The sequence below is a fragment of the Coturnix japonica genome, chromosome 15 (genome assembly GCF_054131305.1).
Source record: "Coturnix japonica strain WE chromosome 15, WE-NBRP24, whole genome shotgun sequence".
Lineage (NCBI taxonomy): Eukaryota > Metazoa > Chordata > Aves > Galliformes > Phasianidae > Coturnix > Coturnix japonica.
Window position 1 is genome coordinate 12,078,697 of NC_140677.1, and position 26,928 is coordinate 12,105,624.

The 26,928-nt window shown below is 34.6% G+C and overlaps 2 protein-coding genes across 6 annotated transcripts in view; one reads left to right on the plus strand and one right to left on the minus strand.

Annotated features, from left to right (window-relative positions):
- The window catches only part of CACNA2D3 (calcium voltage-gated channel auxiliary subunit alpha2delta 3), a 337,205-nt gene that overhangs the window by 54,989 nt on the left and 255,288 nt on the right, over positions 1 to 26,928 (minus strand). For all 5 annotated transcript variants that reach the window (XR_004308777.2, XR_001558078.3, XM_085516473.1 and 2 more), the window contains 10 exons: positions 25,989 to 26,072; positions 21,489 to 21,560; positions 21,176 to 21,237; positions 19,363 to 19,430; positions 17,673 to 17,718; positions 17,428 to 17,525; positions 16,486 to 16,579; positions 14,992 to 15,087; positions 14,081 to 14,202; positions 13,445 to 13,525 (listed from right to left, as the gene is read on the minus strand). Coding sequence is in view for 3 of the 5 variants with exons in the window: in XM_085516473.1 (XP_085372599.1) it covers positions 13,445 to 13,525; positions 14,081 to 14,202; positions 14,992 to 15,087; positions 16,486 to 16,579; positions 17,428 to 17,525; positions 17,673 to 17,718; positions 19,363 to 19,430; positions 21,176 to 21,237; positions 21,489 to 21,560; positions 25,989 to 26,072 (823 nt within the window). In the remaining 2 variants the exon portion in view is untranslated. The remainder of the gene's footprint in view (positions 1 to 13,444; positions 13,526 to 14,080; positions 14,203 to 14,991; positions 15,088 to 16,485; positions 16,580 to 17,427; positions 17,526 to 17,672; positions 17,719 to 19,362; positions 19,431 to 21,175; positions 21,238 to 21,488; positions 21,561 to 25,988; positions 26,073 to 26,928) is intronic.
- On the plus strand, positions 1,274 to 6,737 carry LRTM1 (leucine rich repeat transmembrane protein 1). The gene is made up of 3 exons (XM_015875443.3): positions 1,274 to 1,538; positions 2,950 to 3,546; positions 6,164 to 6,737. The coding sequence occupies exons 1-3, from the start codon at positions 1,532 to 1,534 to the stop codon at positions 6,595 to 6,597; spliced, it is 1,038 nt and encodes a 345-aa protein (XP_015730929.1). The 5' UTR covers positions 1,274 to 1,531; the 3' UTR covers positions 6,598 to 6,737.

Genomic DNA, 26,928 nt, shown 5'->3' on the forward strand with positions numbered 1-26,928 from the left:
GAGCTAAATTCATTCTTCTAAAGAACAAAGCAAAACATCTGCAACTACAAAGGCTGCACTTTCTAAGGATTGCTGTATTTAATAAATGCCCTTCTTACATTTAGTTCTATCTTCATTAAAATGATTCAGTGGTACTATTTCAGATAGGTCTGTTTCTGTGTTTCTTCAATGTGTGTGTGCACATACATGACCTGGGAAATGCAGAAAAGTATGAGCTGGAAGTTATAGACAGGACTAAAGCTGCTGGAAAGTAGCAGACACAAGAGCTGCTTTGGAGGTCCTATCCTAGAAATTCAAGTCTCAGCATGACAAAGTGCTGAGTGATCTCATGTAAGGCCTTGCTTTCAACAGCAATTTTCAAACTCCACTTGTGTAGAATTCCTTCTATCATATTGGATATAGCATACAAATTCTGCAGTAGAAAATGAGTTTTCTTAGACTTTCACATAAGAAGAATTTGGACCAAAGTTGCCTATGCTATGTGCTACTGCTATGTCAGAACTGTCCTGAAAGTTTTTGATTGAACAGCTTCCCTCCTAACAAGAAAGCTAATAGATGATAGAGTGATAATATGACCATGAAAGACTCTATTATACCAGATCATTTATTCCTCAAAACACCTTTGAGTTATTTCATAGTCACAAGTCATTCATTCTTTTTTGTTGTTGTTGTAGCTGTACAGTATGAATGAGTAGTAGTATCAAGGAGGCAAATCAAAGTGCTGTAAGAACACAGTCCTTTCTTTCAAATAATGTTTGGAAATAAATTCCTTCAGTATTCTTGGTGTCCATTGCCATTTTTATGGAATGAGACACCAGTTATGTGTTCCCATGCAAGAAAATCCTGTCAGCACAACTAATGGATGTCAGATGAATAAGCTTAGAAGAGCAAACAAGTGCACTGTCAAAACCATGTCATCAACCCACATGACTATTCGTGGCAATATTACACACTCCACTGCCTCCAGTCACAGCTCAGGATAATCAGAATCCTTGTTCAGAGTCATCTGATCTTGCAAAAATTGACACAGCATAGCTAATAATCCACCACAATTCAGAAAATATACTGGATTTTTAAAGGCAGCTTTATTTTTGTGCCTTCCATTTGAGGCAGATTAAATAATCAAAAGGATGGGGCTATCAGGTCATGATTTGTATGTTACAGCTGTCCAGTTAGAGTTGACAGACTCTTTTGCATGGCCTGCTGACAGATTAAAAGAGGCAGAATAAGACTCTGAGAGTCAGATATGGACATTGAGGAGAAAAAAAAGATTGTGATAAAGAAAAGAAAAAAAGCAAAGGCTGATGGATTAACTCACTAGAAATTGTAGCACTTCTACTCAAGCTACATATACAATCTTAAATATATATGTATATAACAACAACAAACAACACCGCAACAAGACAAACTGAAGAAATTGGATGAGCATGTTACAGATTTGAAGGAGGAACCAGAATAAAGCCTACATTTACTCTTTTATATCAGGAAACTGGACTGAGTCTTCTTCAAGGTGGGAAGCAAGCAAAGGAGAATGACAGGTGAGATACTGATGCATTCTGACTAATAATGAAGCTATTCTGTTCTCTAGGCATTTCCTTGACTCATACATATTTTTTATTCCACATTGGAAGCTGTATGTCAGGTTTTGAAGCCAACTGTTGCAGAAGAATGTAATGAATGGAATGTATTTCTTATTTACAGGGGTGCTTTCTTGTTTTTTCTAATGAATTTTACAATATAGAATTCAGAGGTGTCAGGGGATTATTTATAATTTTAATATGAATACAATTTCATTTTACAGGGAAAATTAATGAGGAATTTATCAGTTAAACTGCAGCCTCAAAGTAAAACTTTCATTCATATTTTTATGTATATGCTTTTTATATTCAATGATAAAATCACATATTTGTTCCTTCAATACAGTATTCCCTGTTAATAATTAATATTTGATATTTGTAAGCCAATAAGCAGCATGTCCTCTAATTTCCATAGGTTTCAAGTAATAAAGTAATATTTCATTCAGAAATAGTAAATATTAAAAATGGTTTCAAGTGTCTCAAAACCAATGTAAGTAAAGAATGACTGACTCTCTTTATTCAGAGAAAATCATACCACTTAACATCATTTGATTATTCATCTTAAATTCATGTTTTGCATACAATTGCATGCTCTTATACAAAGGAAGATCACAAACAATATATGAAAGATAAAAATGATATATTTTTTTTCTGTTAAGGCTGAACATCAGGGAGCAGATGATAATTATAAATGATAAATACTAAATAGTGTTAAGTACTCATGTGACCTCATTTATCTTTATAACAGTTTCTTGACAAATGTTTGCTGAGTGAGTAGAAACATGTATCTATGAGAGTTACAGCTGGAATCTGAGCAATAAGTGTTAACACAGATATTTTAAAGAACGAATTTAACAGTTGCAGAAAAGTATTGTTAACTGTTTTCATGGAAATGCCTTTAAAGCTTGTTACTCTTTTGGTAGTACATTAACATAATTCTTTTTAGGTAGTAAAACTATGAGAATAAAAACGACTCTTCTGACATAAGATAGCTGAAAATTATTAGTACTGCATACAGAGGAACATTACAATTTAGTAATTTTAGAAACTTCACACAATTCTCTTCAATTACATCTTTGCAGATAGCAAAACCTCCTGAAAATGATTTATACTTAAGATAAAGCCAAATGAGCAGTACTTTTCATTAAGACACTGGGAGCACTTATTTCACTCCATTTTATAAAAGTATTTCAATAATATCAGTGATTTACTAATGCACTGTGAAAGTTATAAACTACATTTCTGCTGTCTACATTATGGCTTACGAAGGGGCTATATATGCTTTTAATTTGTTATTAGCGTCTGTATTGTCAAAAGAGAAATATTTTATAGTACTTTCAAAGCATCATTACTTCTTTCATTTGTGGTACAGGTAACTGGCTTCTGGTGCTGAGCATTGTCTTCACAATACACATGGCTCATGGATGTCCTCAAAAGTGCCTATGCCATATGGCTTCAAAGACCACAGACTGCAAGAATAGAGGTTTTACTGAAATTCCTGCCCACTTACCACCTGAAACTCAGATACTGCAGTTGCAGAATAACCGTATTTGGAGAATCAACCAAAATGCATTCACTGGAACACCATTGCTGAAAATCTTAGACTTGTCTAATAATTCTCTCTCAAGTTTTGCACCAGGTACTTTCCAAAAATTACGGTACCTACAGGTTCTAAACCTAACTAGAAATTTGATTCATTACATAGAAAACAAGACTTTCAGTTTCCTTCCACACCTCAAAGAACTAGACTTGTCATCCAACAGCATTGTACGTTTGCCTGAGACTTTTGGAAACAGCACAGGGAATATAACATTACTGTCAGTGAAGCATAACAAGCTTCAGAAAATGGGAAGAGTTCTGCTGGAGTCACTTCCAAACCTGAAAGTTGTTCTTTTCAAGGATAATCCCTGGCTATGTAATTGCAATGTCTTTGGCCTGAAACTGTGGTTGGAGAGCTTTTTATACAGAGGTAAGGAAATCTTCTCATTACATAAAACACACGAGAACACAACCTTACAAATGCAGCTAACTGATCTTCACTACTATAGCATACCAATTTACCTCACATTTTGCATTATGCTATCAAATAAGCACACTAAAATATATTCCTATGCACACACCGGAATATAAGTGCATTCATCATTACAGGGAGACAACTAGAATCATAGGGGATTGTTTCCATTGAGAGAGAGAGACTACACAGTGTAGTGTACACTCTCTTCTACATTCTAGAAATACATGTCTGTAGTGAATGTATGTATATACATCCATATCTATATCTACATATATAACAAGTATCCTTGAACACATATACTTGCTTTAATACTACCAGAATGCTTTTGCTAGAATCCAACCTAACATGCAGGAACTTTTTACCTGATGCATGAAACTAAGCATCAACAGTTATCAGTACCAATTTAGAGAACTCTAATTACTCTTCAAATTACAACTCAGTATTTCCTTATAAGTATTCTTATCCATAAATGTGTTTCACCTTATAGAAGCCTACTCTTGTCTGATATTACTTTCTAATTTGTTGTACTACTAAATTCACTATAATATCCTGAGTGATATATGCAATACCACCGCCTGAGGAATTTTGCATGTAAAAGTCGTTTCACATTTTGTTCATTGCTTTCAAATACATTCAAGAGTTATGCTTTATAAAAGAGAACATGATCTAATTCTAATTTTATGTATCTAAGAATTTGTTTTGCCTCCAGAGCACAGAGAAACTTTATAATTTAAGGTGATTTAAAAAAACAAAACAAAAAACCACACACACACACACAAAAAAAAAAAAAATCCACAAAAAACAGCAAGCTTTCATCATCCCAAAGCATTGTTATTCATATCCATTTCACCCACAATGAATGCAGGAAAGACTTTAAGCAAATTTCTTTCTCCTGGGAGGTACGTTCAGACTCAGAATTCAAAATTGCAGTGCAATTTACTTTTCTCTAAATCAAGCTTTGATGCTTGAATGTGGTGAACTATCTGTACATGAAGGCGACATGGAATGTAAGAAGATGGTCCATGTTGCCTGTGATGTACTGTCATATCCAAGCATCAGAAGTCTATAAGCCAGTTGGAAAACTGTACTGTCAGCATGGGGACACAGAAACAGTCTTCTTGGGGAGGAAAAGCCACTTACAGAAGTAATCTTTCAAAACAGACAAAAGCCTAAACTCCTCTCATCTTAATATTTTGGATGATATTACATACGCTATCCCAGGGCTTAAAGTTGCATTATGCAGGAACCATTTCCTAAAACAAATTTCAGTGGGAGTTTTGACAAGCTGCTATGCTCATCTCTATCTTGGAATATCATCAATATTTTTGGTGAAGTAGGATCCAGATTTTCAACTGAGTCCATTTTTATTCACTACTTTCTCAAATAAAATCTTTTAAGAATGAAAATGTATGTGCCTTGATTTAACTAAAAGATGGATTATTTCAGAGAAGAGGGAGAAAATTCAACTAACTTGGTTAAGTTGAAATTTTAAAATATGTAAACATTGGTTTTAGGTTTTAGCTTTGTTTACTCCTCAGCACACCATACTCCTACAGCTGTGATGTATGGTCTAATTAGAACCCCGAGAGCAACACCCTGCGTGTGTTGCTCTACATGCTTTGAAACAACGGTGTGATTTACTGAGACTGAGGCTTCCTACCTCATTTCCTGTTTATACTAAAAACATACCTTGAGAGGCTGCAGAAGCTGGCTGTGATCAATTACGAAGCTTACCACTTGAACAAGTAATAGATTGATTAATCTTAACTTCTTTAGAACTCTGAATTCTTACTACGAACCCTGAAAATGTTGTTCATGTACTCAACATACTGCATTTTCTTTTTACTTCTTTATAATTAAAGCATGATTTCAGAAGACTGATTATTTCAAGGGTTATTTCAATCAAGTGAGAAACATTTACAAATAAATTATCTTTTTCTTCTATGATTGTTAAAGTGCAATATTGTTACCTTTGATCTAACTGGAAAAAGACAGAATTATAGAATAGCTCAGGATGGAAAAGACCTTCTAGATCATCAAGTCCAATCACAACCTAACCACACTACCCTAACTCTAACAACCCACTGCTAAATCATGTCCCTGAGCACCACATCCAGGAAGTTTTTAAACACATTCAGGGATGGTGATTCAACCACCTCCCTGGGGAGCCTATTCCAGTGCTTAACAACCCCTTCTGTAAAGACATTTTTTATGATATCAAACCTAAACTTACCCTGGTGCAACTTGAGGTCATTTCCCCTTGTCCTATCACCAGTGAGAAGAGACCAACTCCACTCTCACTGCAACCACCTTTCAGGAATTTGATGAGCAATAAGGTCTCCGCTCAGCCTTCTCTTCCCCAGAGCAAACAGCCCCAGTTCATTCAGACACTATTCATAGAGAGTATTCTCCAGCCTTGTTGGCCTTTTACTAGATACAGCTAAAATTATAAAGTCAACATTGACTATAAATGTAATTTGGGAGTCTGTAAACTTAATATGAAGAGAATTCAGAAACCATAAAAATATTAAGATCATACTCTGTTAGTTTTTTTAAAAATTTTTCTTTTCAGGAGGAATAAGTGATGGCATCATCTGTGCAACACCAGGGATTCGGAAGGGAAAGGACCTCCTCAAAGTTCCTTATGAGCTCTTTGGGGCATGCCCACTTATGACAGCTCACGCTCATCTGGCCACCACTCATCACCACAGCTTTGAGCACAGGAGTTCTCCAAAGCACTCTCATCACAATGAACATGGGGAAAACAGCAGGCTAAGTTGTGAACCCAAACCAAAGCCGAAGCCTGTTAGTTTGCGTCGTGCAATTGCCACTGTAGTAATAACTGGAGTTGTCTGTGGAATTGTGTGTCTAATGATGTTGGCAGCTGCTGTTTATGGTTGTGCCTATGCTGCAATTACTGCTAAATACCACAGAGAACATTTGGCCCCTGCAAGACAGCATGGGACTCCAGAGGAAAAAGAGCCATTTGAAAGATGCTTGGCTTGAGTTACTTTTGTCTTTGGTTTCTTCAAAATAAAAAGCCCTAACATCAATTTAGAAGCTTAGAACTTAAAAAGGTTTGGTTTAATAGTTAGGACGGCTTTTATTTCCTTTTTCACATTAAAGAAATTATCTGTGTATATACATATACTTATGTTCCTTGGAATATATATTAAGATATATTTATGTAGCAGAATGCAACTCACTGCATATATCTGTACTTTTGTTTTGAATATTCTGAAGCCAAAATGTAAGGGTGAATATGTGAGAGAATGAAATTTTAGCACAGTTATTTCCAAGTATTCCATTCTTCATTCCTAGCTTTTGATGTAATATTAGTTCAATATATGAATAATGGTGTGCCAACCCTTAGCACTCAACATGAGTGAGTTTTTTGCAAAGAAAAACACGAATGATGAGAGTTTAGGATCTTAAAATACCTGATATGCATTCAGAAATATAATTCATAATCAGTTTTAGAATGGGCCATTCTATAGACTGATAACTTACAAAATTGTTTCAACATTTCCAAATACCTATTTCCTACCTCCTAATTTGCCCCCATTATGGAGTTTAGAAAACAGGAAGTACCTTGTTATCTGTTATATTTAATCTTTAAAGTACTTACAAGGAAGAAGAGAGCTGAGAAACTGCAGGAGGAGGAAGTAATTCCACACTGTGTTTCAGTCACCAAGATAAGCATACACTGCATATATGAAGAGACACTACCTATTATCCTAGTGGGATACATGCTTGTTAAATACATTTCTGAAACTCCTTAATCCAAAATCCACATAACCTCAGGACTACAGATGGAGTCCTGATCAGAGTGCTGCCCTTGAGCAGGGAGATCACCTAGCTGCATATTTGCACATTCTCAAAGAGAAAGCATTCAGCTGAATTAATTCAAGGGTCTGACCTTTTTGCCACACTTTTCTGCTGTCAGAGAAAACCAGAGCAAAAACCACAGCAACTAATTTATAACACAAAGAATATACTGAATATGCATAGAGTTTTCAAATAGTTCTGAGGAAATATAGTCTCAAAACAAACAAATGGGATCAGCTACTTCACCTGTCCTTTCTGAGACTAGATGGAATAATGTCCAGTCTGCGACAGATGTTTGTCTAAGGTGACATGGATTAACAACCTGCCTAGGAAGCAGATACAGCAATTGACTTTGCTTATAGTAGATTGTTTCTTAGTATCTTCCCTAAACCTGCTTTGCTAAAAATACTGCTAGTGTATTTTAATGGCCGGGAGACTTGAGAACAGCAGCTGTATCTCCGATAAAAACAAAATGAAGCTGTGCCACAGCATTTGGACACCTCCAATCTACATCCAACAGATGGATTCCCAGACCAAGTCTTATTAGAGCAGCTACAGCCATTCCAATTACAGCCCCAAATGAGTAATGAGCTATATGGCAGGAGTCACGTAACCCTTGCTCTTATCTGCTTAGTAATTATTGAAACCTAAATTTTAAAGCTCATTCCTGCATCTTCAGTTGCTTTCATGCCCAGGAGAAATTAAACATTTTGGTCTTAATGTAAATCTAGTGCACAATGAAAACAATTTATTACGCTTTTCTTTTATTATTATTATTATTATTATTATTATTATTATTATTATTATTATTATTATTATTAAATTGTTTTTAGTTTTTTATTATTTTTGTGGTTACTACTACAGCACACTTCACATTATAGTTGGGCTGTTCTGGACCAAATAAGCCAAGCTGTTTCAAAATTTCCTATAAGAATACATCTTCCAAACACTTTTTTTCCTTCATTCTCAGAAACCTTTTCAGTATTTCTATACATATATCTATATATATATATTTTTAATGTGGTGCTTTGGACTAGGGTATATTACTTCAGCTGAGACATTATCAGCACAAAATCGCTTGGAATATTTATATTCAGGCTATTTAAATCTGATCTCTTGATGATGTAATTCCAAAGTGAATGTACTCTTTTTTTTTTTTTTTTTCTGCTGATATATTTTCTAAGGTTTAATGAATAATCTGTTTTCAGAGCAAAGTCATTCTAGTGTGGAGATCTACATTCATTACTCTTTTTAACAATTTAGCAGGATATTATTTTTCAAAGGAAAACACAGCTTTTCAGATAGAGAAATAATTCAGGGAAGTATTTTACTGCCTATGGGCCAAAAAATTAGTTCAGAGCCAAGCCAAATAACATTGCTTTCCTATGGTGACCACCTGAAATGAGTACACTTTCATTCAGACTACAGATTCTAACATGAAAGCTAATAAACCTCTGACCTCCATAGAGATTTCATCCACAGTGTTTTTAACAGCAATGCAACTCCCATTACAAACAAGTTTACACCTCTCATATAGTCAAGCAGAGGAAGGATTATGTTTCCCTGCCAGAAATAACCAGAACAACATCTTTGACTTTAAAAAATAACCTTATTAACAAAAAACACTTAGGTTTTTCTTACTGTAAGAAATAAAAAGAAAAGAAAAAAAAAAGAAAGAAAAAAAGAAAACAAAGAGGAAGAGGCAATGAAGGGTGCAACAACATTTAAAGGAACATTTTCCAAGTAAAATTTAAAATCCTTTGGGGATTTATGCACAAATAATGTTGTAAATGGATATAAAGTTCTGTCAAAAAGCAAAGTATTTTGTATTTCTGTTTGTTCACTGTGCCATGGGAGTACAGCAAACAAATCCCTGCAAAACATGATTTATACTTTCAAATGTTCTTTAATAATGTTCTTTAATAATAATAATAATTTAAAAAATACACCCATGAAATGTCTCATTTAACTCTGTCAAGACTTTATACATTTACAACTGTCTGCAGTTATCAAATTCCAGTTATTTAAGATGCAAAAAACAGGCAAATAGAATTGATTTCATTGCTTGAAATAATAAATATAAAATTATTTATTTTTCAGTAGAAGAAACTAATGAAAAACTAGACATAAAAAGTGCAGTTTTATTGCCTATAGCGAACTGTCTATAACAACCTTTGACCGTAATGTAGTAGACTGGATCTAGGGATTCCCCATAGAAGCATCCTTAATTTGTAAAGCTTAGCAATGGACATCTGCTGCTGAAATAAGTTCTCTGCACAGCTTTATATTTCAGATGAAGGTTGCTGAGAAAGCTTTGTTATTTTTCCAGCAATCTAGTAAGTGGTATTATGGTAAGCACAGTATTTTTTCCTAATCTTCTTTCAACAAAGTAAAATTAAAAAAAAAAAAAATCAGGATACATTATCTGCCATAGTATTTGCAATGGTAAAATGAACATGTTGTTTGATTCTTGAATTTTATATAGAGATTCACGATTTTACTATGTTTTCTGAAAAGCCAGCTTTCTAAAATTTTGATTTAAAAGAGTTTAGAAATGGCAATATGTCAACATTCTTTACAGGAATTGCCCTTAGAAACTGTATCAAAAGAAACAAACCTTAAACTGAAACAAATTTATTTGCCGTATGTGCCTTTCCATTCAAAACTTGTAAAAGAAATCAACACTCAGCCTCCCTCTGTCTTACCAAAATCAGGATCCCTCTTCTTGGATATCAAAGTAGAATTGAATGACATTATACATAGCTTATCTATCATTAACAGCATTAACTCAGAACGGCCAACTGTTGCCTACTAAGAACTATTTGTCTTTGCTGCACACAAAAATGTGCAGGCTTTAGTTAAGCTTATAGAAAATATGCTGAATTTTACAGCTTTGATCTTTTTGAATGTGTTTGAAAAGTGACACAGTACTAACAATCACAAAAGGTCTGGATACTTCCTGAGCTTATATCATCTGAAATGTGGCAGAATGCTCCCCATATGAGACAGGCAGCAACATCAATCATCTGGATGTGTCAGCCACAACAGGGGGAGAAGGAATAGGAACTGGAAACCCATAATAAACAAACCAGTGAAAGGCACAGTTATCTCTGATTACGGATACCCCATAGTTTTATGGCTTTATACAACATAGGTATGACTTTTTGTGTAAGACTACCACCTCACTTCAAGACGTAACAAACACACAGTAAAACTGCTAATGTTTTCAAATATTGTTCCAGTGGAAAATGAATTAATTGATCCCCAGTACTTAAACTGAAATTAATGTATTCATATACAACATAATGACAGAGAATTACTACTCAAAGTGCTTTTGAATTTCATCCTTGTGCTGTATTATTTGAAGTTTTTAAAAGGACCTGATGTCTTTTCTGCTGTCTCAAACTACAATCAAGGATGTATTGCACTAGTAGAATTATTTAAAATCAGATTGCTATTAGATCACAAGACTCATTCTTCTACTTAAGATCTTCCACTCCACCAAAATTGCATAGTACTCAAAATCAAATAAGCAAGCAAACTCCAAAAGCAAAGGAGAAGTGCAGAAATGGAGAATGCTCTGTAAAATTTTCTCGCATCTATTCTATTACACACATTGGAAAACTGATCTAATTTATCCCCCAGAGAGCTGCTAAGGAGAGCCCAAGAATTAGGTAGGGTTTATATTCTGAAGTAAATACAAGCAAATAAATATCTTAAATATCCATGTTATCTAATTAATCCAAATAGTAATTCTGTACAGAAAAAAAATGAGAGCAAACAGAAATGAGTGCAAACGTATGAATTCTGAGTATACCATCTAACTTTAGATTCACTGTTCGGGCAATGGTGGGAGGCAGGATTTCACTACTTGCTCCGAGACACTCAGTAGGGCACTTTGCATGTCTTCATACATTACCTACAAAGTACATTTCCTAATCAAGTCATGGCTTTTCTCCTATATCTGTCAGCTATTAAACTCTTGACTGTACAAATATACATTCCAATTTTCCTGAAACTGAAAACATTAGTCTATAGACTAATATTAGATTTATGAATACACAGATAATATTCAAAATGAACAAGAAACTTCAGAAAAAAAAATAAAAAATAAAAGAGTGGTTTTCCACCAAAGCATGCAAAGCATTTTGAGGGATTTACTAAACAGTACTGCTGAATATAATCTTCTGTGGCTTACAATGTGGAGTAAAGATTAAGTAAATCACTGTCTTGCCTGACAAGGAAAACATCTATTTTAGAACGATTCAACAATTTGGTTGGTGTGTCATTCTGATGACATATTCATTTTCCCTTAAGCCTTCATACTAAAATGCAGTTTTATAGATGGTGCCATAAATTTTAAGGACTGCGTATGATGTTGACATTTGCATGCATGTTTTTAATATAGCAATATCAAAGCAATTCACGTTGCAAAAAGGAGGGAAAGATGCAACCAGAACTGAGAGGTTTAAAATAGTTATGATTCTATTGCTCTGTTGTAACAATAGCTGACTTAACAATTTGTGAGGCATTTACAATACCTGCCACTCCTAGAAACATAAGTAATTTAAGCCAGTTTTAATTAAATTAGTGGAAGTCACTTCTTCAAAACATGTGCTGGATCTGGCTCAAAGAAAGATGTGCATATGAACTTCATTCTAATTCATTCATTAAAAAACAATAAATAAATAAATGAAAAATCCTAAGTAGAGTTTCAAAGTAAATTTCATACAATTACTAACACACACACAAGAAAGAGGATGAACATCATAAGTTTTACCATATAAAAGCAGCTAGTCTCCCATACAATGCTCACATTTTCCTCCATAAAACATATAAAAAGATCTTGCTTACTTAGAGCCTACATAACTAAGTCTCCGTTACTGTTAAACTGGTATGCTTATTGATTCTCCTTGCAAACTGCTGTCCTGCAGATGCAGATTCAAACAGAAAGATGAAATAGAACTGAAGTGTGACCAGCCTAAAACAGACATATTTATATTTCAAAAGTAATGTGAGAGTTTGGGTCATTCTTGTTTTTTTTTTTTAAAGGCATGGATTGAAACATCAGGATTTTCAGGGTTGCTTTACTGTATCATTCAAAATCACATGCCATTTTTAACAAATTGGTGCTGAAAGAAGATATGATAAAAACTTCATTACTCTTATGGATGGGGAAACAAAAAGGAGGACTTTAGTTTATCTGTATAACAAATTAGTGTATATAACTAAGCTGTACCTTTATAAAATGATTTTATACAAAATTATGGTGATAAAACCATCATTTTCCGTGGTTCAGAACTAAAAATAAACATGTACACATTGCACAAGTTCTATGTTGCATTCACAGAAATTCTCTTACAGATGTTTGGAAGTAGATGTTCACCCCAAGAATGTGAACTAAGTTCAATCACCATGCAGTATCAAAGAATACAAAACTCACACTGAATGCTATCAACATTTAACATACTCATACTACCTTTTAAATGAATGTCGGAAGATATAATTCAGTCAAGTTGCTCCATTCATAATAACTACATTGAGAAATCCCAGATTCACAGTATTTATTATAGAATAGGATTTTCAAACCTGAAGATTATGTGGATTCTTTACACATTAAACAGTCATTTCTTACATCTCCTTCTGCTTAACATAATATATTCTGTTTTATGATGAAGCATATCTGAATCTGTGTAGCATATATGAATCTGTGATTCTGTTTCATGATTTTGTGGAATTGCATCCACAAAAAATGATTATAATTATTATTTCTATTAAACTCCATTGCTCACAGAGACCTTGGATGGTCATTTAACGAAAGATCAAGTTCTTAAGCAGAAGAATCATTAAGTGTTCTCTACATTAAGGGATTCAAATGTGTCTCATACAACTGCATAATTCCCTCCTTCTCTTCTCAAAATATTACATTCCTACATAATGTAATTGCCAAACTAAAATAAAAAGTGAGGAACTCATTCGCTGCTATTAAAAAATTGACAAAAGAAATAAACTATAAGAAATTTACCTGCAACGACTGGAGATTTTCTGTCATCCAAAAGTTGAATGGCAGTACTGGCTGTCACTACGTTGCTTTTGTTTGCTGTTTCTATAAGACATAATAAGAAAAAAAAAAAATAGGAAAAAAAACCATATCTCAGAATAAGGAAATCCATCATAGTTCAGAATAATTTAGTGAATGCGGAGCTCAGGAAATATATTAAAAAGACAGCAAATATCATGGTATATATATGAACAGAACATACAGGCATTGATGATTCAAAATTCCCAAGCAGCCCAACAAGCTTAAATCACCAACATTAGTAATCAGTTCTTGCTTTTTCCGATAAGAATGGCAACAAAGATGACAATTGTTTGGGCTTCCCAGAGATTTGAGTAGTTGTATGTTTGGACTTTTCTTGCTTAAAATATGAAGCTCTAAATTCAATCTAGCAAATACTCAACAACAGGTACGTAGCATCTTGGGTTTTCACTTGGAGCTCCTGCAAAAGATGTACCTGGTCAAAGGACCAGTAAACTAGATGCAGATTTCAATGCATATTAACATTTAAACTTAACTACAGTGACTTCTTGTGCTGAAAGATTTGCTACCCTTTTGGTAACATATATGGTTCAGAACATAAATAATGACAAAATTATAGACCTGTACTAAATGGGATTGAATAGACAAAGCTCCCGGGTATTTGCTCAGCAGCTCTTCTGTACCAGAGTGGAAAATGATCAGCATTAAAAATGTTTTCCTTGTCTTCAGCTGTCAGGAAATCTCTTGAGAAAGAAGAGAGAAAGAAAATACTTGTTTGTTGTATGTCACACAGTAATGTCTAGATTTGAAAGACAAGAGGAAAAAAAAGACAAAACTCAATCTTTTAGGAAATAAAATGATTTGACAGTTATTCTAATATCATTTGTACAAGAGAGGGTTAACTTAAGCCCCTAGTACTCATTCATAACAGATTTGCAATTGGAAAATCTCATAAACTAAGTAGTAGTAAACATACACTACTGATATAAAGTAAAAATGCTCATTCAGAATAATTCAACAGCAGAACACAAGAACTATACAATGAAAAAGTCATTTGATTGTTTGCTGCCATTGGTATCTATTTTTAAGAAAAAGAAAACCCTAACAAACTAATGAACATCCTACTTTCCAAATTACAGGTAGGGAGAAGTAGTGGAAAACTGCATACTTTATTCGTCAATGATCTCGTGGTATGTTGATAGAGGAAAATTTATCTGAGAATAAATAGCAAGTATGGTCTCCATGCTATTGTTCTGGTTTGCTGTCTGACATTAAGCAACTGCAGTGCTATTGATCTCATCTGTTGGGCTACTGACACTAAATAGTTTGTGGTCAGATAGGCATCATACAATTTTATGTTCAATAAACTTACTTAATCAATAAAGTGCAGGTTTTTTCACATGTACAATGTCTATATTTGCCTGACATTACTAAAGTGCTGACAAAAAAGGCATTAATTATCAGACCTTATTTTATGGCTCTCCGTTTTAAGAAACCTGAACATAGTTGTTAAGCATAGGTTTGTTACTTACTGATTAGTAAGCTGTTCTGGACCCACAAACAGGTTGATACGAGACAGTCCGGTCCGTGTTCCAAGGAAGGCAACTTCTACTCCCTTGTCAGAATTTCTGAAGTAGAGCAGAACACAAACAAAAGACAATGTTTCCAGACAGTAAACAGATAAAGCTATATTACTAGTCACAGAAAATACAAGCACACACATTTTCAAGGAAGATAATATTAAGCACAGTTGCAATTTTTTTTAATATATATTTTTAGTTAAAGTTTAGGTTGTGGCAAACATACAGTGTAGAAATGCTATTTTGACGGTACATCTACACTTCAAGCCATAACTGTGACTGCTGTTCTGGCATCAAAAACTTAGCTAGATTTAAACAATTAGTTCAGAGTCAAATGTAGCTGCCATTAGGACAGCTATCTGCTGCCAGACCTTAGGAAAAATTGCAGCAGGTAGGTCAGGCTGAATGCTCTTTCTGCACTGCTATCACAACCAAAGTAGCTGTTTTAAAAACTAGCTCTTGTATGCTGAGAAGAGCCTCACATGCTTTGTTCCAAGATGTCCTATCTTGTTAGTGTACATGAGAATATGAAAGGGGATCAAGTCTCCAACTAGTATGTCTCTGAAGTTTTCCTCCTAGTTTTTATTGGGCCTGTTGTTATTTCATTGTGTAGGAGGATTCCTAAAAGTCCTGTACATCTTATACACATTAACTGATGCCTACAGCATACTAGCATGCTATATTTTCCCATCTAATTCTTCAAACAGAACACTGCGTAATCAGCTTGCTGAATTAGTTCTCACTGAATTTGATTTTACTTATTCAGTATGCATTTCCAAAAATATCTTTTTCTTGCAACTTCTAAACATGATGCAAAATTAAAAAAAGCTAATCAGGACAACTCCCCAAATTGCCTTTTATCAGCAGTATCTCATGGAAACTGCTAATCTTAACATCTGCTTCCTGTACCATATACATATATATGACATCTTCTTGCTTAACACTTAGCTCCGGGGAAAAGAAAAAAATATTAATTTTAAAAAAACTGTATATAATTGTATATAATTTGTTCTGAGACAAATTACCCATTCAATAAACAATTTTGGTAAATTATGCATTAAATTCCTCAATTATTCTAAACAGTTGTTAGAAATAGTCTCAACTGTGTGCTGTGCTTCATATACAATCTCATTAGTTATATTGTAAAATTTGAGTAACCTTACACAACTAATCATCATGATGTATAGTGCAATATAAACACTTAATACAGAATTCAAAACTGGTGGTATTTAAGATACACTGGTTAATATGCTCTTTTAATTCTTTTTAATGTAGTTGAAAAAATAAAATTCCTGTGTAAATAAACTGAAAGGAATGAAAAATCTGATTCAAATAAATCTTGGTAATCTGACAAAATATCAGGATTTGCAAAGCATTTTACCAGTTTTTAAACATAGCTATTACATGTCAACCATGATAATAATGACTGATTCAAAGCTTACTTACTCTGATTTATTTAGTGCTAAACTGGTCCAATAAGCTTCAATTGGTGCACTCACCACTGCATCAAACAGAACTTCCTGGATCAACTCTTTATCACCTATTATGTTACATTAAAATCAGTAAACACACATGCAGAGAATTTGTGTTGCTGTTAAATGACTAAACAATGTTGTTTGTTGTTTTTTTTTTTTTAGACTGTGCTGTATTTTGTTCAAACCTTCTGCAGTATAAAGCATTTACAATGTAATATTATATGATATGTAACTGAACTGTAGTTTTCCTTATGTTATTTCAATGCATTAACAGTTACTAATAATTACTAATTACTAATTACTAATAACTATAAAGGAAACACACGCAGGAAAAAAAAAAAAAAAGCATTTTCCACTCCGTGTAGCACATTCCTGTACATATCCCATGCTTGCATTTTCATATAAAATAAGGTTAAAATCACTCTGTCTACTATGTCACAAAAGCCCTAAGTACATGAAAAGATCTTGGAGAAAATGCATTTATCTATGTGATTCTTTTTATTCTGTTTTTCAGTCCAGTAATGCTAACTTCATACCTATTGTCCCTAAGGCACTCTGGAAATATCTGGTACAATTTTTAGAGGACTAATCCAAGGACTGACTCAGACTAACCCTGTTTGACTTATGAAACAATATGACAATATTGCACAGTTTAGCTATATCATCTGAGCAGAAATTTGAATATTTGGTTCAGGCACATTGCTTACCATAAAACCCAGAATTTTGTATCATCTTTATTTTTATTGATCCTCTGGAAAAGCTTAACAGCAAATGACATTTAAAGTGGTATCAGCCATGCAATCCAATCTCAAGTTATCAAACTAAGTAGCTTTTCATTTTGTAAAGATGGTACAGTATAACAGATTTTAGCTGGGATTAACTCTACAACATGTATACTTAACAAAATACTTGCATTGGAGCAATGGCTCTTTGCCTGTGAGGTAGCGTTTAATTGCTTCTAACTGAGTCATTTGACGGTGTTCAGGATGCAAGTCAGTGTTGCAATAGGACCTAAGAACACATTGTCAAAACATTAAAATGTTAATATGCATAAGCATGATCTCTCTTTGGACATAAAGAATTGGTTACAGAAAGCACAAACAACACGAAGCCAAGAAGGGTAACAGACACCAATCTCATGCTTTGTTTAAGGCTTACCATTCATCTGCTAAAGATACATCAGGGTGTTCTAAATCATGTAAACCTGTAACAGGAATAATAATGGTTTATTTAGGGAGCAGTCTGGGTAACAGATGGTTATTAACATACACTCCATAACATAAACCCTTCCTTCTTAGAAAGTGCATTATTACCACAATATAATAAATCACAGTAAACTATTCAGCTACACTGTAGAATCTAACAGACTGGCAAAAGCAAACTAAATCAGATCTAAAAATGAAAAGGAAGGAAAAACCGCCATTGCATTAACATGTTTAACTCATACAAACTGTTCATGTGATATACTTGAAGTTTAGAAGAGAACCTGAACAGAGCAATGCACAATGGTTAATAATAATAATACAAACTCCTATACATATTCCCTTGTTCTTTGTGGCTAGTGAAGCTCTCTATGCTAAAATGAATACTTCTCATTTTATGGGAGTTTTTCTCTGTTAAATAATACTTCTTTAAAAGGAACAAATCCCAAAAACCTAAGCACACTCTCTATGAGCACAAACAGCAATTTACAGGATTGTTGAGAATAGGTTTATTGTTCTAACTGGCCACAAAGATGCTTATAAATAAGAACTATATCATATATTATATAGCACAATAAAAATGTACCTTGGCAATTTTCAAAACTCTTAAAGCATGTATCAATAGACAATAAGCAAATATGATTCAGAAGGCAGGCTCTGTGTTTAACCCCCAGAGCGCATACTAAGTAAAGACAGAGCCCTGGTGATTAAAGACAAAGAGGGAATTCAAAACAAGAACTGCAATTGTACTACTTAGGATGGTGATGTGTGAACTACAGGGAAACAGTCAGAAAAGACAAGAAAGAGAGAGTTAGCAAGTGATGCATCTGAAAGGAAGGATCAGATGGCTGGCTGAGATGGATAATAGGTGAGATATAGTTTGGGAACAGTATGAAGAGTAAGCTCCAAGTCTTACCAAGCATGCTTTTTTATGTTTGCTTTTTGTGATTCATAAACTTTAAAACATTTCTTTTTACACATCTTCTAGGAACAGAAACTTATTTTTGACACAAAGCTGAGGAACAAATACCTGAAGAAACTATATTAATATCACCAATGAATTAAGAAGCAGGATTAGAAAGAAAGATTTGGGAATAAAAATCATAAAATTTTCCTCTCCTGTAAGACTTTTTTTCCTCAGGAACATCACCACCTCAAAGTATAAAGCTCCTCCACTGGATATGTACACCATGTAGAGGATACTCAGGGAAAACATTACTTTCTGCACTCCATGAGAGAAGGTTGAAATAAGGCGGGGGTCAGTCTCTTCTCAGTAACAGTGGTAGGAGAAGAGGCAATGGCATCAAGTTGCACTGAGGGAAGTTAGGGTTGGATGTTAGGAATAATTTCTTCACCAAGAATGATGAGGTATTGGAACACGCTGCCCAGGGAGGCGGTGGAGTCACCTGGAGGTGTTCAAGTAGTTTGTGAAACACTGGGAGAGGAGGAGGGGAGTTTATGCCCATCTAAAGAAAATTCATGGCCTCAGTATGCTTAATGTAAAAACATCCCATGAAGTACAAGATCTTAAAAAATGAAATCTAATTCCCTCATGGAATCTGCAGAGAAAGATACAAGCTTTAGGTCTACCAGATCAACAATTCGACTACTGTGTAAGGAACATGAGAAGATAGAGTGTATCTTACCTTCTTCCACAGTTACATTCCCTCTGAAGAAATATTTTCCATGTCCTCTAGAGAGAGCCACACCTAAACTGTGCAGAGAAATAGAGCAGACCTTGAAATCTGTGACACAAAAACACACATTCAGAAATATTTTCATTTCTAACATTTCAAACTTGTGTACACTTATTAACTTTCAAAAACTGTTTCCAGAGCCTCACTGATCACATTGTTCAGCTAGCTGCTTCTGTGGGATCTGATGGATCTGTTCTGATGAGCCTACAACAACTGCCTTTATTATGTGTGTTTAGAGGTGCGGAACATCAGTATTACCTAGCAAACTAATAAATGTGCCCACCTAAGCTTACTCAGCATGACACATCTCCAGCTGAGCCTTGAACATACCTATGGCCTTACACTGAAGGAAACAAGACTAAGATGTCTAGAAACTCATAAATGCTGGAATCAATGGAACTACTGAGGGGAAAATAATTTCATATGTAGCAACAGCAGCACAATTCTTGGATTATTCTGCTATTCATATTTTTTGCTACTTCAACATTTTTGCAATGACCCCAGCCTCATAAACTTTTACAGTTAAGTGCTTTGTTTTGTGTTACTTTAAATCTACCATTAAAAGAATTCAAATTTAATTAACCAGATGGAGGATACATAGCTCTTCATATGGAATACATACACAGCATAACTGCCTTAAATGAATGAATGCCAGAAGGTATCTCAGGTTAGGATCCTGCCAGTAATCATTATGACTGAAAAGCATGGGTTCATCCTTTGGGGATATGTAGAAGCACCAAATCCAAGTGCACACATGATGCAATCAAAAGCTCAATCTGGAAATAGGCTGAAAGTAAACATCTTTGACATTTCAGTATATATTTTAATAAATGTTGCCCCTGCTGTCTTCCTGAAGCTATGTTCTCATCCCACCATAACTACATACAGATCTTTTTGAAAAGAAGAGAGTTTTACTACTATTATTTCTGTCCTAAGGATTAGAAGCCACACTGCACGCATATATGTAGTCACACATCTGTTTACTAAATAGAATAAGAATGACATTCCCCCAAAATTACACAGTTTTACAACACATGTTTGGATTTTAAGATGAATAAACACATGCATTAGAGATGAGAAATGTGACTATATTTTCTCTATGTAAAAACATAGCTTGAGTTCTGTGACGTGGTTCCATTGAAGAAAATTTCAGTTGAGTATTAGAACTATCAGCCTCCTACTTTAAGTATAAGGTTCAATCTATTATTTCTAACTCAAATAAGAGCACTTATAAAGTGACTTCTTGCCTTTTTTTGTTTTTGCTAAGATGGACGGCAAAATAACATGGCTGCCGTGCTCAATTTTATTTACACAAATATACTCTAGGTAGTTCAGAGAAACAAAATATCCAAACCTCAAATTAGAAGTGAAATACTATCTCATTTTACATTACATTTTGTTGTTGAAAAAAATCAAAATGAGGCTCAATATGTAATTACTTAAATGGATTATAGTATTTATAGCTCTGTAAGTACTTGCGAAAGCCTTTCGTTCAACATAAACCTCAACTGAATATTTTTTTAATGAAATGTAAGCCATGACAAACACTGAAAGTTTGCCTGTGTGAGCTTGCACAAACTTTCCATCCCTAGAAAAACTGAAGGGAATGCTAGTAAGCTCCTTTCCCTTGCTATTTTCAGCATTGTCCAAGGATATTTTATTGTCAGCTTTCACTGATGAGCTTTTAATGAGTTCACAAGCTCTGTACAAATGCAAGTCCAATGAGTCTGATGAAATGGCCATTTATTATGGTCGGCTCTACCTGAACGGAGTACCCTTGATGTCTGTATAATAGTAGTCATTTGTCATCACCAATACCCGTTTCTAGATTCAGAACAAGAAAGTCAGAAAGAAAGGGGGAAAACAGTTAGTTTGCCATAAGAAAAGTATAAAAATTCAAGCAGTCAGTGATAAAAATTCCAAGCAAGGTATACATTGAGGGAGTGAAAAGACACACCATGGTGAATAATGTTTATAGTAATCTATGTTAAAAGTTGTAAAAATTAAAACAAATAAACAAACAAAAAACCATCTGCTTGCTTTACAACTAGTTAGAAGGATATTTCTAACATTACCCCTTTGTCCACTGTCTTCTTCACTTCCATGGAGAATTTTCCTGTTTTACGATTCACCATTGCATTTCGAAGCTAAAATGAATGAAATGAGTGTCAAATGATTTATTTGCAACTACTGCAATTCTTTGAGGTCTTTATTCTGTTCATTTGACCTAAGTAGTACTCTCCATTTATAAGTAGTTCTGCTACACATGAACAAACCCTTTGCAGATTTTATGGTATTCTGTATAGGCCAAGATTTACCCTCTACATTGGGCTGCATCCCAAACCAGCATGAGAAACTACATCCCAGCATGCAACAATAGTAGAAGCATGACAGCTCATTTGATCAGTAACCTGTTGCAATGGGAACATACAGCTACAGAGCACTATGATCAACTTGCATTTAGTTTTTAAAGAGAGAAAACTCAAAGGTGCTATGGAAAACAAAATATACTCAAAGTGTTCATACAGAATGATTTACCTCCTTCCTGCTCTGATGGTTAAATCTGTTCCTATTTGGACTGCCACAAATAACCAGTCACTTGTGATTCCAAGGTGTCTTCCTGTGCTCTCTGAGGCTCTCTGTACCCTTCAGTCAGCTTCTGCATGAGTTCCAGGCTTTGTGCTGCAAATCCCTTACACATCAAGTCTACAGTGCCTTTTCTTAGCACATCTATTTGCTCCCCAGAAAAGGAGAGACTCCCTCCTGGAGGATGCCAATTGGCACAGTCTCTCTTTTAGAGGAACATGCCATGACTATTCATCAGGACTACGTACAAAAATGACAAGGTGTACCTCGCAAGGTGCATAGGCTACACTGCCATAGCCCATATGAGAATGTGGTCTGTGGACTGAAACTGAACTACGACAAGATCTGGTTTCTGAGAAATTCTCAGCCTTTGCATTCTGAATTTGTCTGCCTTCCTGTTCTGGATTTTAGGGAATAAATTAGAAAGTTACTGCTTGGCAGTTATACCATAGAAACATGGAAGTATTTTATGCTCTCAGATTTAAGGGTGGAAGAAGTAGAAACTTTAGGATGTTTTTTAGGAGATATGTTCAATTACAAGGTGATATTACCATACTTATGGGGCACTTCCTGTGGTAAGTTACATCTATAAATTAAATGTTCTGCAACAACAATTTTCATTACAATAGGAACGCTCCAATACTGCTAATAAATTCCCACCCCCTTGTTAGAGGTATTGAAAATGCAGAAAAATATCAACAAAATGAGCTTTTTTAAATCTCTCTTCTATCGCTTATCAGCCTGAACACAATTTTGGACACAGCATTCTTGCAAAATAAATCTCTTGTTTTCCTGTACTTCATGCCATTCATTCCCAGGTTGGGGAATTCACTCAGATTTTAATCCAAATTTCTGAAAATAGTCATGTCTATGCAGTCTGCAGACTTTTTGAGTTAGTACAGAGTGAAAAGAGAATGCCCAAACTTGCCAGTGAAATATCTGGTTTTATTTTCATGACAAAGTTGTGCATGGCTGACCTGTCTAAAACTGCAAACTTTGCCGCTCTTTAAATTTAATTCTGGAGAATCTACATTTGAATTAACAGGCTTAATCTTCTGACAGTGAATGTAAAAGGATAATTTTAGCTGGGGGCATGTATAAAATAAAGCATATATTTTACTGCAGATTTTTTTAACAATACATAATAGGCAATTCTGGAAATATTTTCCCATTTTCAGTTTTGTGGTTTTGTACTTGCAGAGCTGGTCTTAATTAACCATCCACTTTCTAACATTTACAGAACAGTTCCATTTATCTTTAACATGGTTTTCATTTTTCTCCTATTGGTGCCTGCAGTTGTCTGAGACCCATTCCTTTTGCAAGCCTCAGGCAAGTCACAGATTTATGAAAAGGGCCTTCAACTCTCAGTAGTGTTTAAGATCAAGTCTGCATGTGGGACTTGGAGTTTTACTTTCCTTTGTTTTTTTTTGCTTGCCGTGATTACATTTCTTGGCTTTGTAATCTGTTTTCTCAGCTCTTCTGCAGTCCCATCTTCCTTCTCAAGTGCATAAAAAAAAGTACCACCTCAACTGGCTTCAAGCCCCCAAGATTCATTCATGGTGTTTTAATAAAAACAAACAAATAAAACAAAGCAACAACAACAACAACAACAAAAAACCAGAACAAAAAGAGCCCCCACAACAAAAACAAATCTTCATTCAGCTAGAAATCAAGACTATATAATAAAATGAAGTAAAAGCAAGATGGCAGGTACTTCATCCTGGGAAATTAACAGATGAGTATATAACTGCAACAACTGTATTTCATAGCAAAACGTTTTCCTTATTGAATCTCTGGAGAGAACCTATTTATTCATCTCTTTATAGTGATAAGTACTACTCTTTCAACTAAATGTCTTCCAATCAACTGCTAACAACCTAGTTTCACTGCTATAGTATGAGATCATTCTATATACTTGGAAAATTATGCAACCGTTGAATTAATGTAGTAAAAAGTAATCAACACAATCAGCCTCCATATAAGTGTTAAATGGGAAACAAATATACTAGTAGTATTCTATGTTGCTAAAGGCAGCTCTATGTCAAAATTAAATATCACTTTTTAACTTTTTTTTTTTACGTTAGAGGGAAAGAGAAATTTTCTGTACAATCCTTTCATCAGAGTATGAAATTTAACTTTCTGTATGTTTCCAGATTTGAAAAATTCAACTTTTGTTAGAAATTCTCAAAAAACTGGGCAGAGATTGGGTGTGTCAAGGGAAACACGTAGAGAGAGCTGAATCTGGACTTCTTGCTTTCATGTGCATTCAGAACAAATCACAGTTATAAATAAAACATAATTTTCAATGTCTGATAAATGCTTCAATGCTACTTTAACCAAACCACTGAATTTCTACTAGGAGATCATAAATAATGATTAAAACTGCAGAAATTTAACAGATAATTGGAAGAAGTAAAAAGGAATAAGAACAAAGAGAAACAAGAAGAAAAACAAATTCATGAAGGTTTAAAAGCCGTACTTAACTACTGCAATAACATTTGAAAGGAGAGAAGAAACTTTTAAAAAAGGTCATTCACAGAGGAACTGACTAATATGCTGTCAAAGATAAAAGGTAAGGTACGAAGTCAGCCTTATTGCCAAGATTACAGAAGGTTGGTACAGAACATGAGCATCTAATGAGGAAGTCTTAAGTAATGTATGCACAGAAAACCATGCAACTATACAATAAACACTCCAAAGAAACATTCCAGTGCACAAGTTTAAGTAAGGAGGAAAGATGGCCTCCTATGAAAGGATGAGGACAATCCATCACCAGATGAAAGAGCCACTGCTAAAAACATAAATGAACTGTTTCACTATTCACAAAGAGGGTGGAGAGAGTGAGGAATGGTAGATAAATTTATCAAGGGAGAAAGAAAACACAGACTTATGTCAGAATAGGGATCAAGAAATTAGTACATTTGAAAACTGACAAAACTCCAGGGGCTGTTGTACATGATCCATCCCAGATTTAGGAAGGACATGAGAAAGTAAATATGGGAACTTCCAGTGGATGTATTCAAAACCTCTTTGGAAAAGCAGGGCTGAGGGACTCAAGAGAACCTAATGTAGTTACTGACATTTGAAAAGAGATCTAGGAAACATCTATGAAAAACACAGACATGCAGTTTTGACTTTGGTAGCAGGAAACTGATGGGAAAGAAACTAAATTAAAGGACAGAAAGGGGAACACCTGGAAAGTTATGATTTAATTAAAGACAGTCAGCACAGATTCACACAAAACAAATCATGCCTAACAAATCAGATTTATTGAGGAAATAACAGAAAGACCAGGCAAAGGTTAAGACATGGACATAAGGAAAGCTTTTGATACAGAACTGCAGAAAAAGCTAAGTCTGCAAGATATGAAAGAAAAAGAGTGAATCACAGCGTAGATGAAGCACTGAAAAATGAGTTTACCAGAATGAATTGTGTGCATAACAGATGATAGACATTGACTGAATGGTTCTGCAGCTCCCCATATGTCTGAACTAGGAGTTTTGAGAGAATCTTTTATGACTCTGTTCTGAACAGAGAATCCAATTTGCTTATTCATACAGATTTTGTACATTAAGGAAAAAAGTTCTCATTATTTACATTAAGCAAAGTGGGATCTCCTAAAGGGAAGTTAAGCACTTTCATTCATTTCTAAGCTTCAGCAGTTGTCTGGATGGGCCCGAGAGAGATATTCCCTTTCTCTTGCTATCCAGCAAAAATATACTGCAGGATGTGTGGAGTGTGCAAGTTGGGTGATGAGTTTTACCAAACATACAAGGAGTCTGTGTTTGTGGTGCATGACCATTTACATATAAGTCAAAACCAATTAAAAAAAAATAAATAAATAAAATAAAAAATTGAAATTCTGAACCAGGTAAAGTGGACCATTCTTTTTTTCCTTTCTGAGAGCAGTCAAGTGGCTGCTCTGATAACTAATCAAACAACTTCCACATAAAGTGTTTTTTGATAGGGTTTTAAAACACATCGCTTACCACATCATCTCTGTCTTCCCACTCAACCTCAGAAAGATCCACACTACTGTAGTTGGGCTTTCTTCGTTTCTTCCCTTCTTCATACTGGCATAAAAAAGAATGAGATGTTTAGCACATCCTGTATGAACACTTTGTAACAGAAGATATATATTTTCTTAACTTGGACGTATGCTCATTTTATTTGGAAATGCTAGGTCTAACAGAGTAGGCAGCTTAATTGATAGATAATGAACCACACTGCTGCAAAAATACACTCTGTAGACTAAAAAACTACTTCATACATGACTATTTGTATGATCTGTTGCCATGACACAAAGCAGTTCTTGAAGGGCACTGAAGAAAGTCAAACTCTGCAGTTGCACCTTTTTCTTCTTCTCATATGGAACCCTACATGAGACCTTCCTCTTGTAGTTTATGTTAAATGTCTCAAACTAACAATCTCAGCTGTACAGGAAGTTATATTTGCTATAATCTTATCAAGAAAATGTTTACACGCTTCTCTTTAAACAAGATAAGATGCAAGTCTTGGGAAGTGTGGTGTTAACATTTGCTGATACTACATTTTATCTACAACTTCATGGGAAAAAAGTAATATACTAATAATTTATAGGGTTTTTTTGATTTTTTTTATCACTAGTCACTGTTACCCTGTAAATCTCACATTTTAAATAAACATTCTAGTGACAAATTGATTTGACACGGGGGAATTTATAATACAGGAAATTCTGCCCTCTGCTGAACATTCAAATGAGAGAGCCCACTAGCGTAACAAAAATCCTGATCAGTGGAAGAAGAAAAGTACTTAGGACATCTGTGAACAGTTAAGAAAAAATATGAGAATCTATTTGAAATGTCTAAAAATGGGAGCAGATCTGTGCAATGTGAAATAATGACCATTTATCTTCTATTATGCAAATAAGGGGGAGGACCACCACAATTC

Bases quoted from the DNA above. Each gene is read 5' to 3' on its own strand.
- LRTM1 (XM_015875443.3), top strand. The intron at 3,547-6,163 runs GTAAGGAAATCT...TTTTCTTTTCAG, and splicing joins GGAGAGCTTTTTATACAGAG to GAGGAATAAGTGATGGCATC.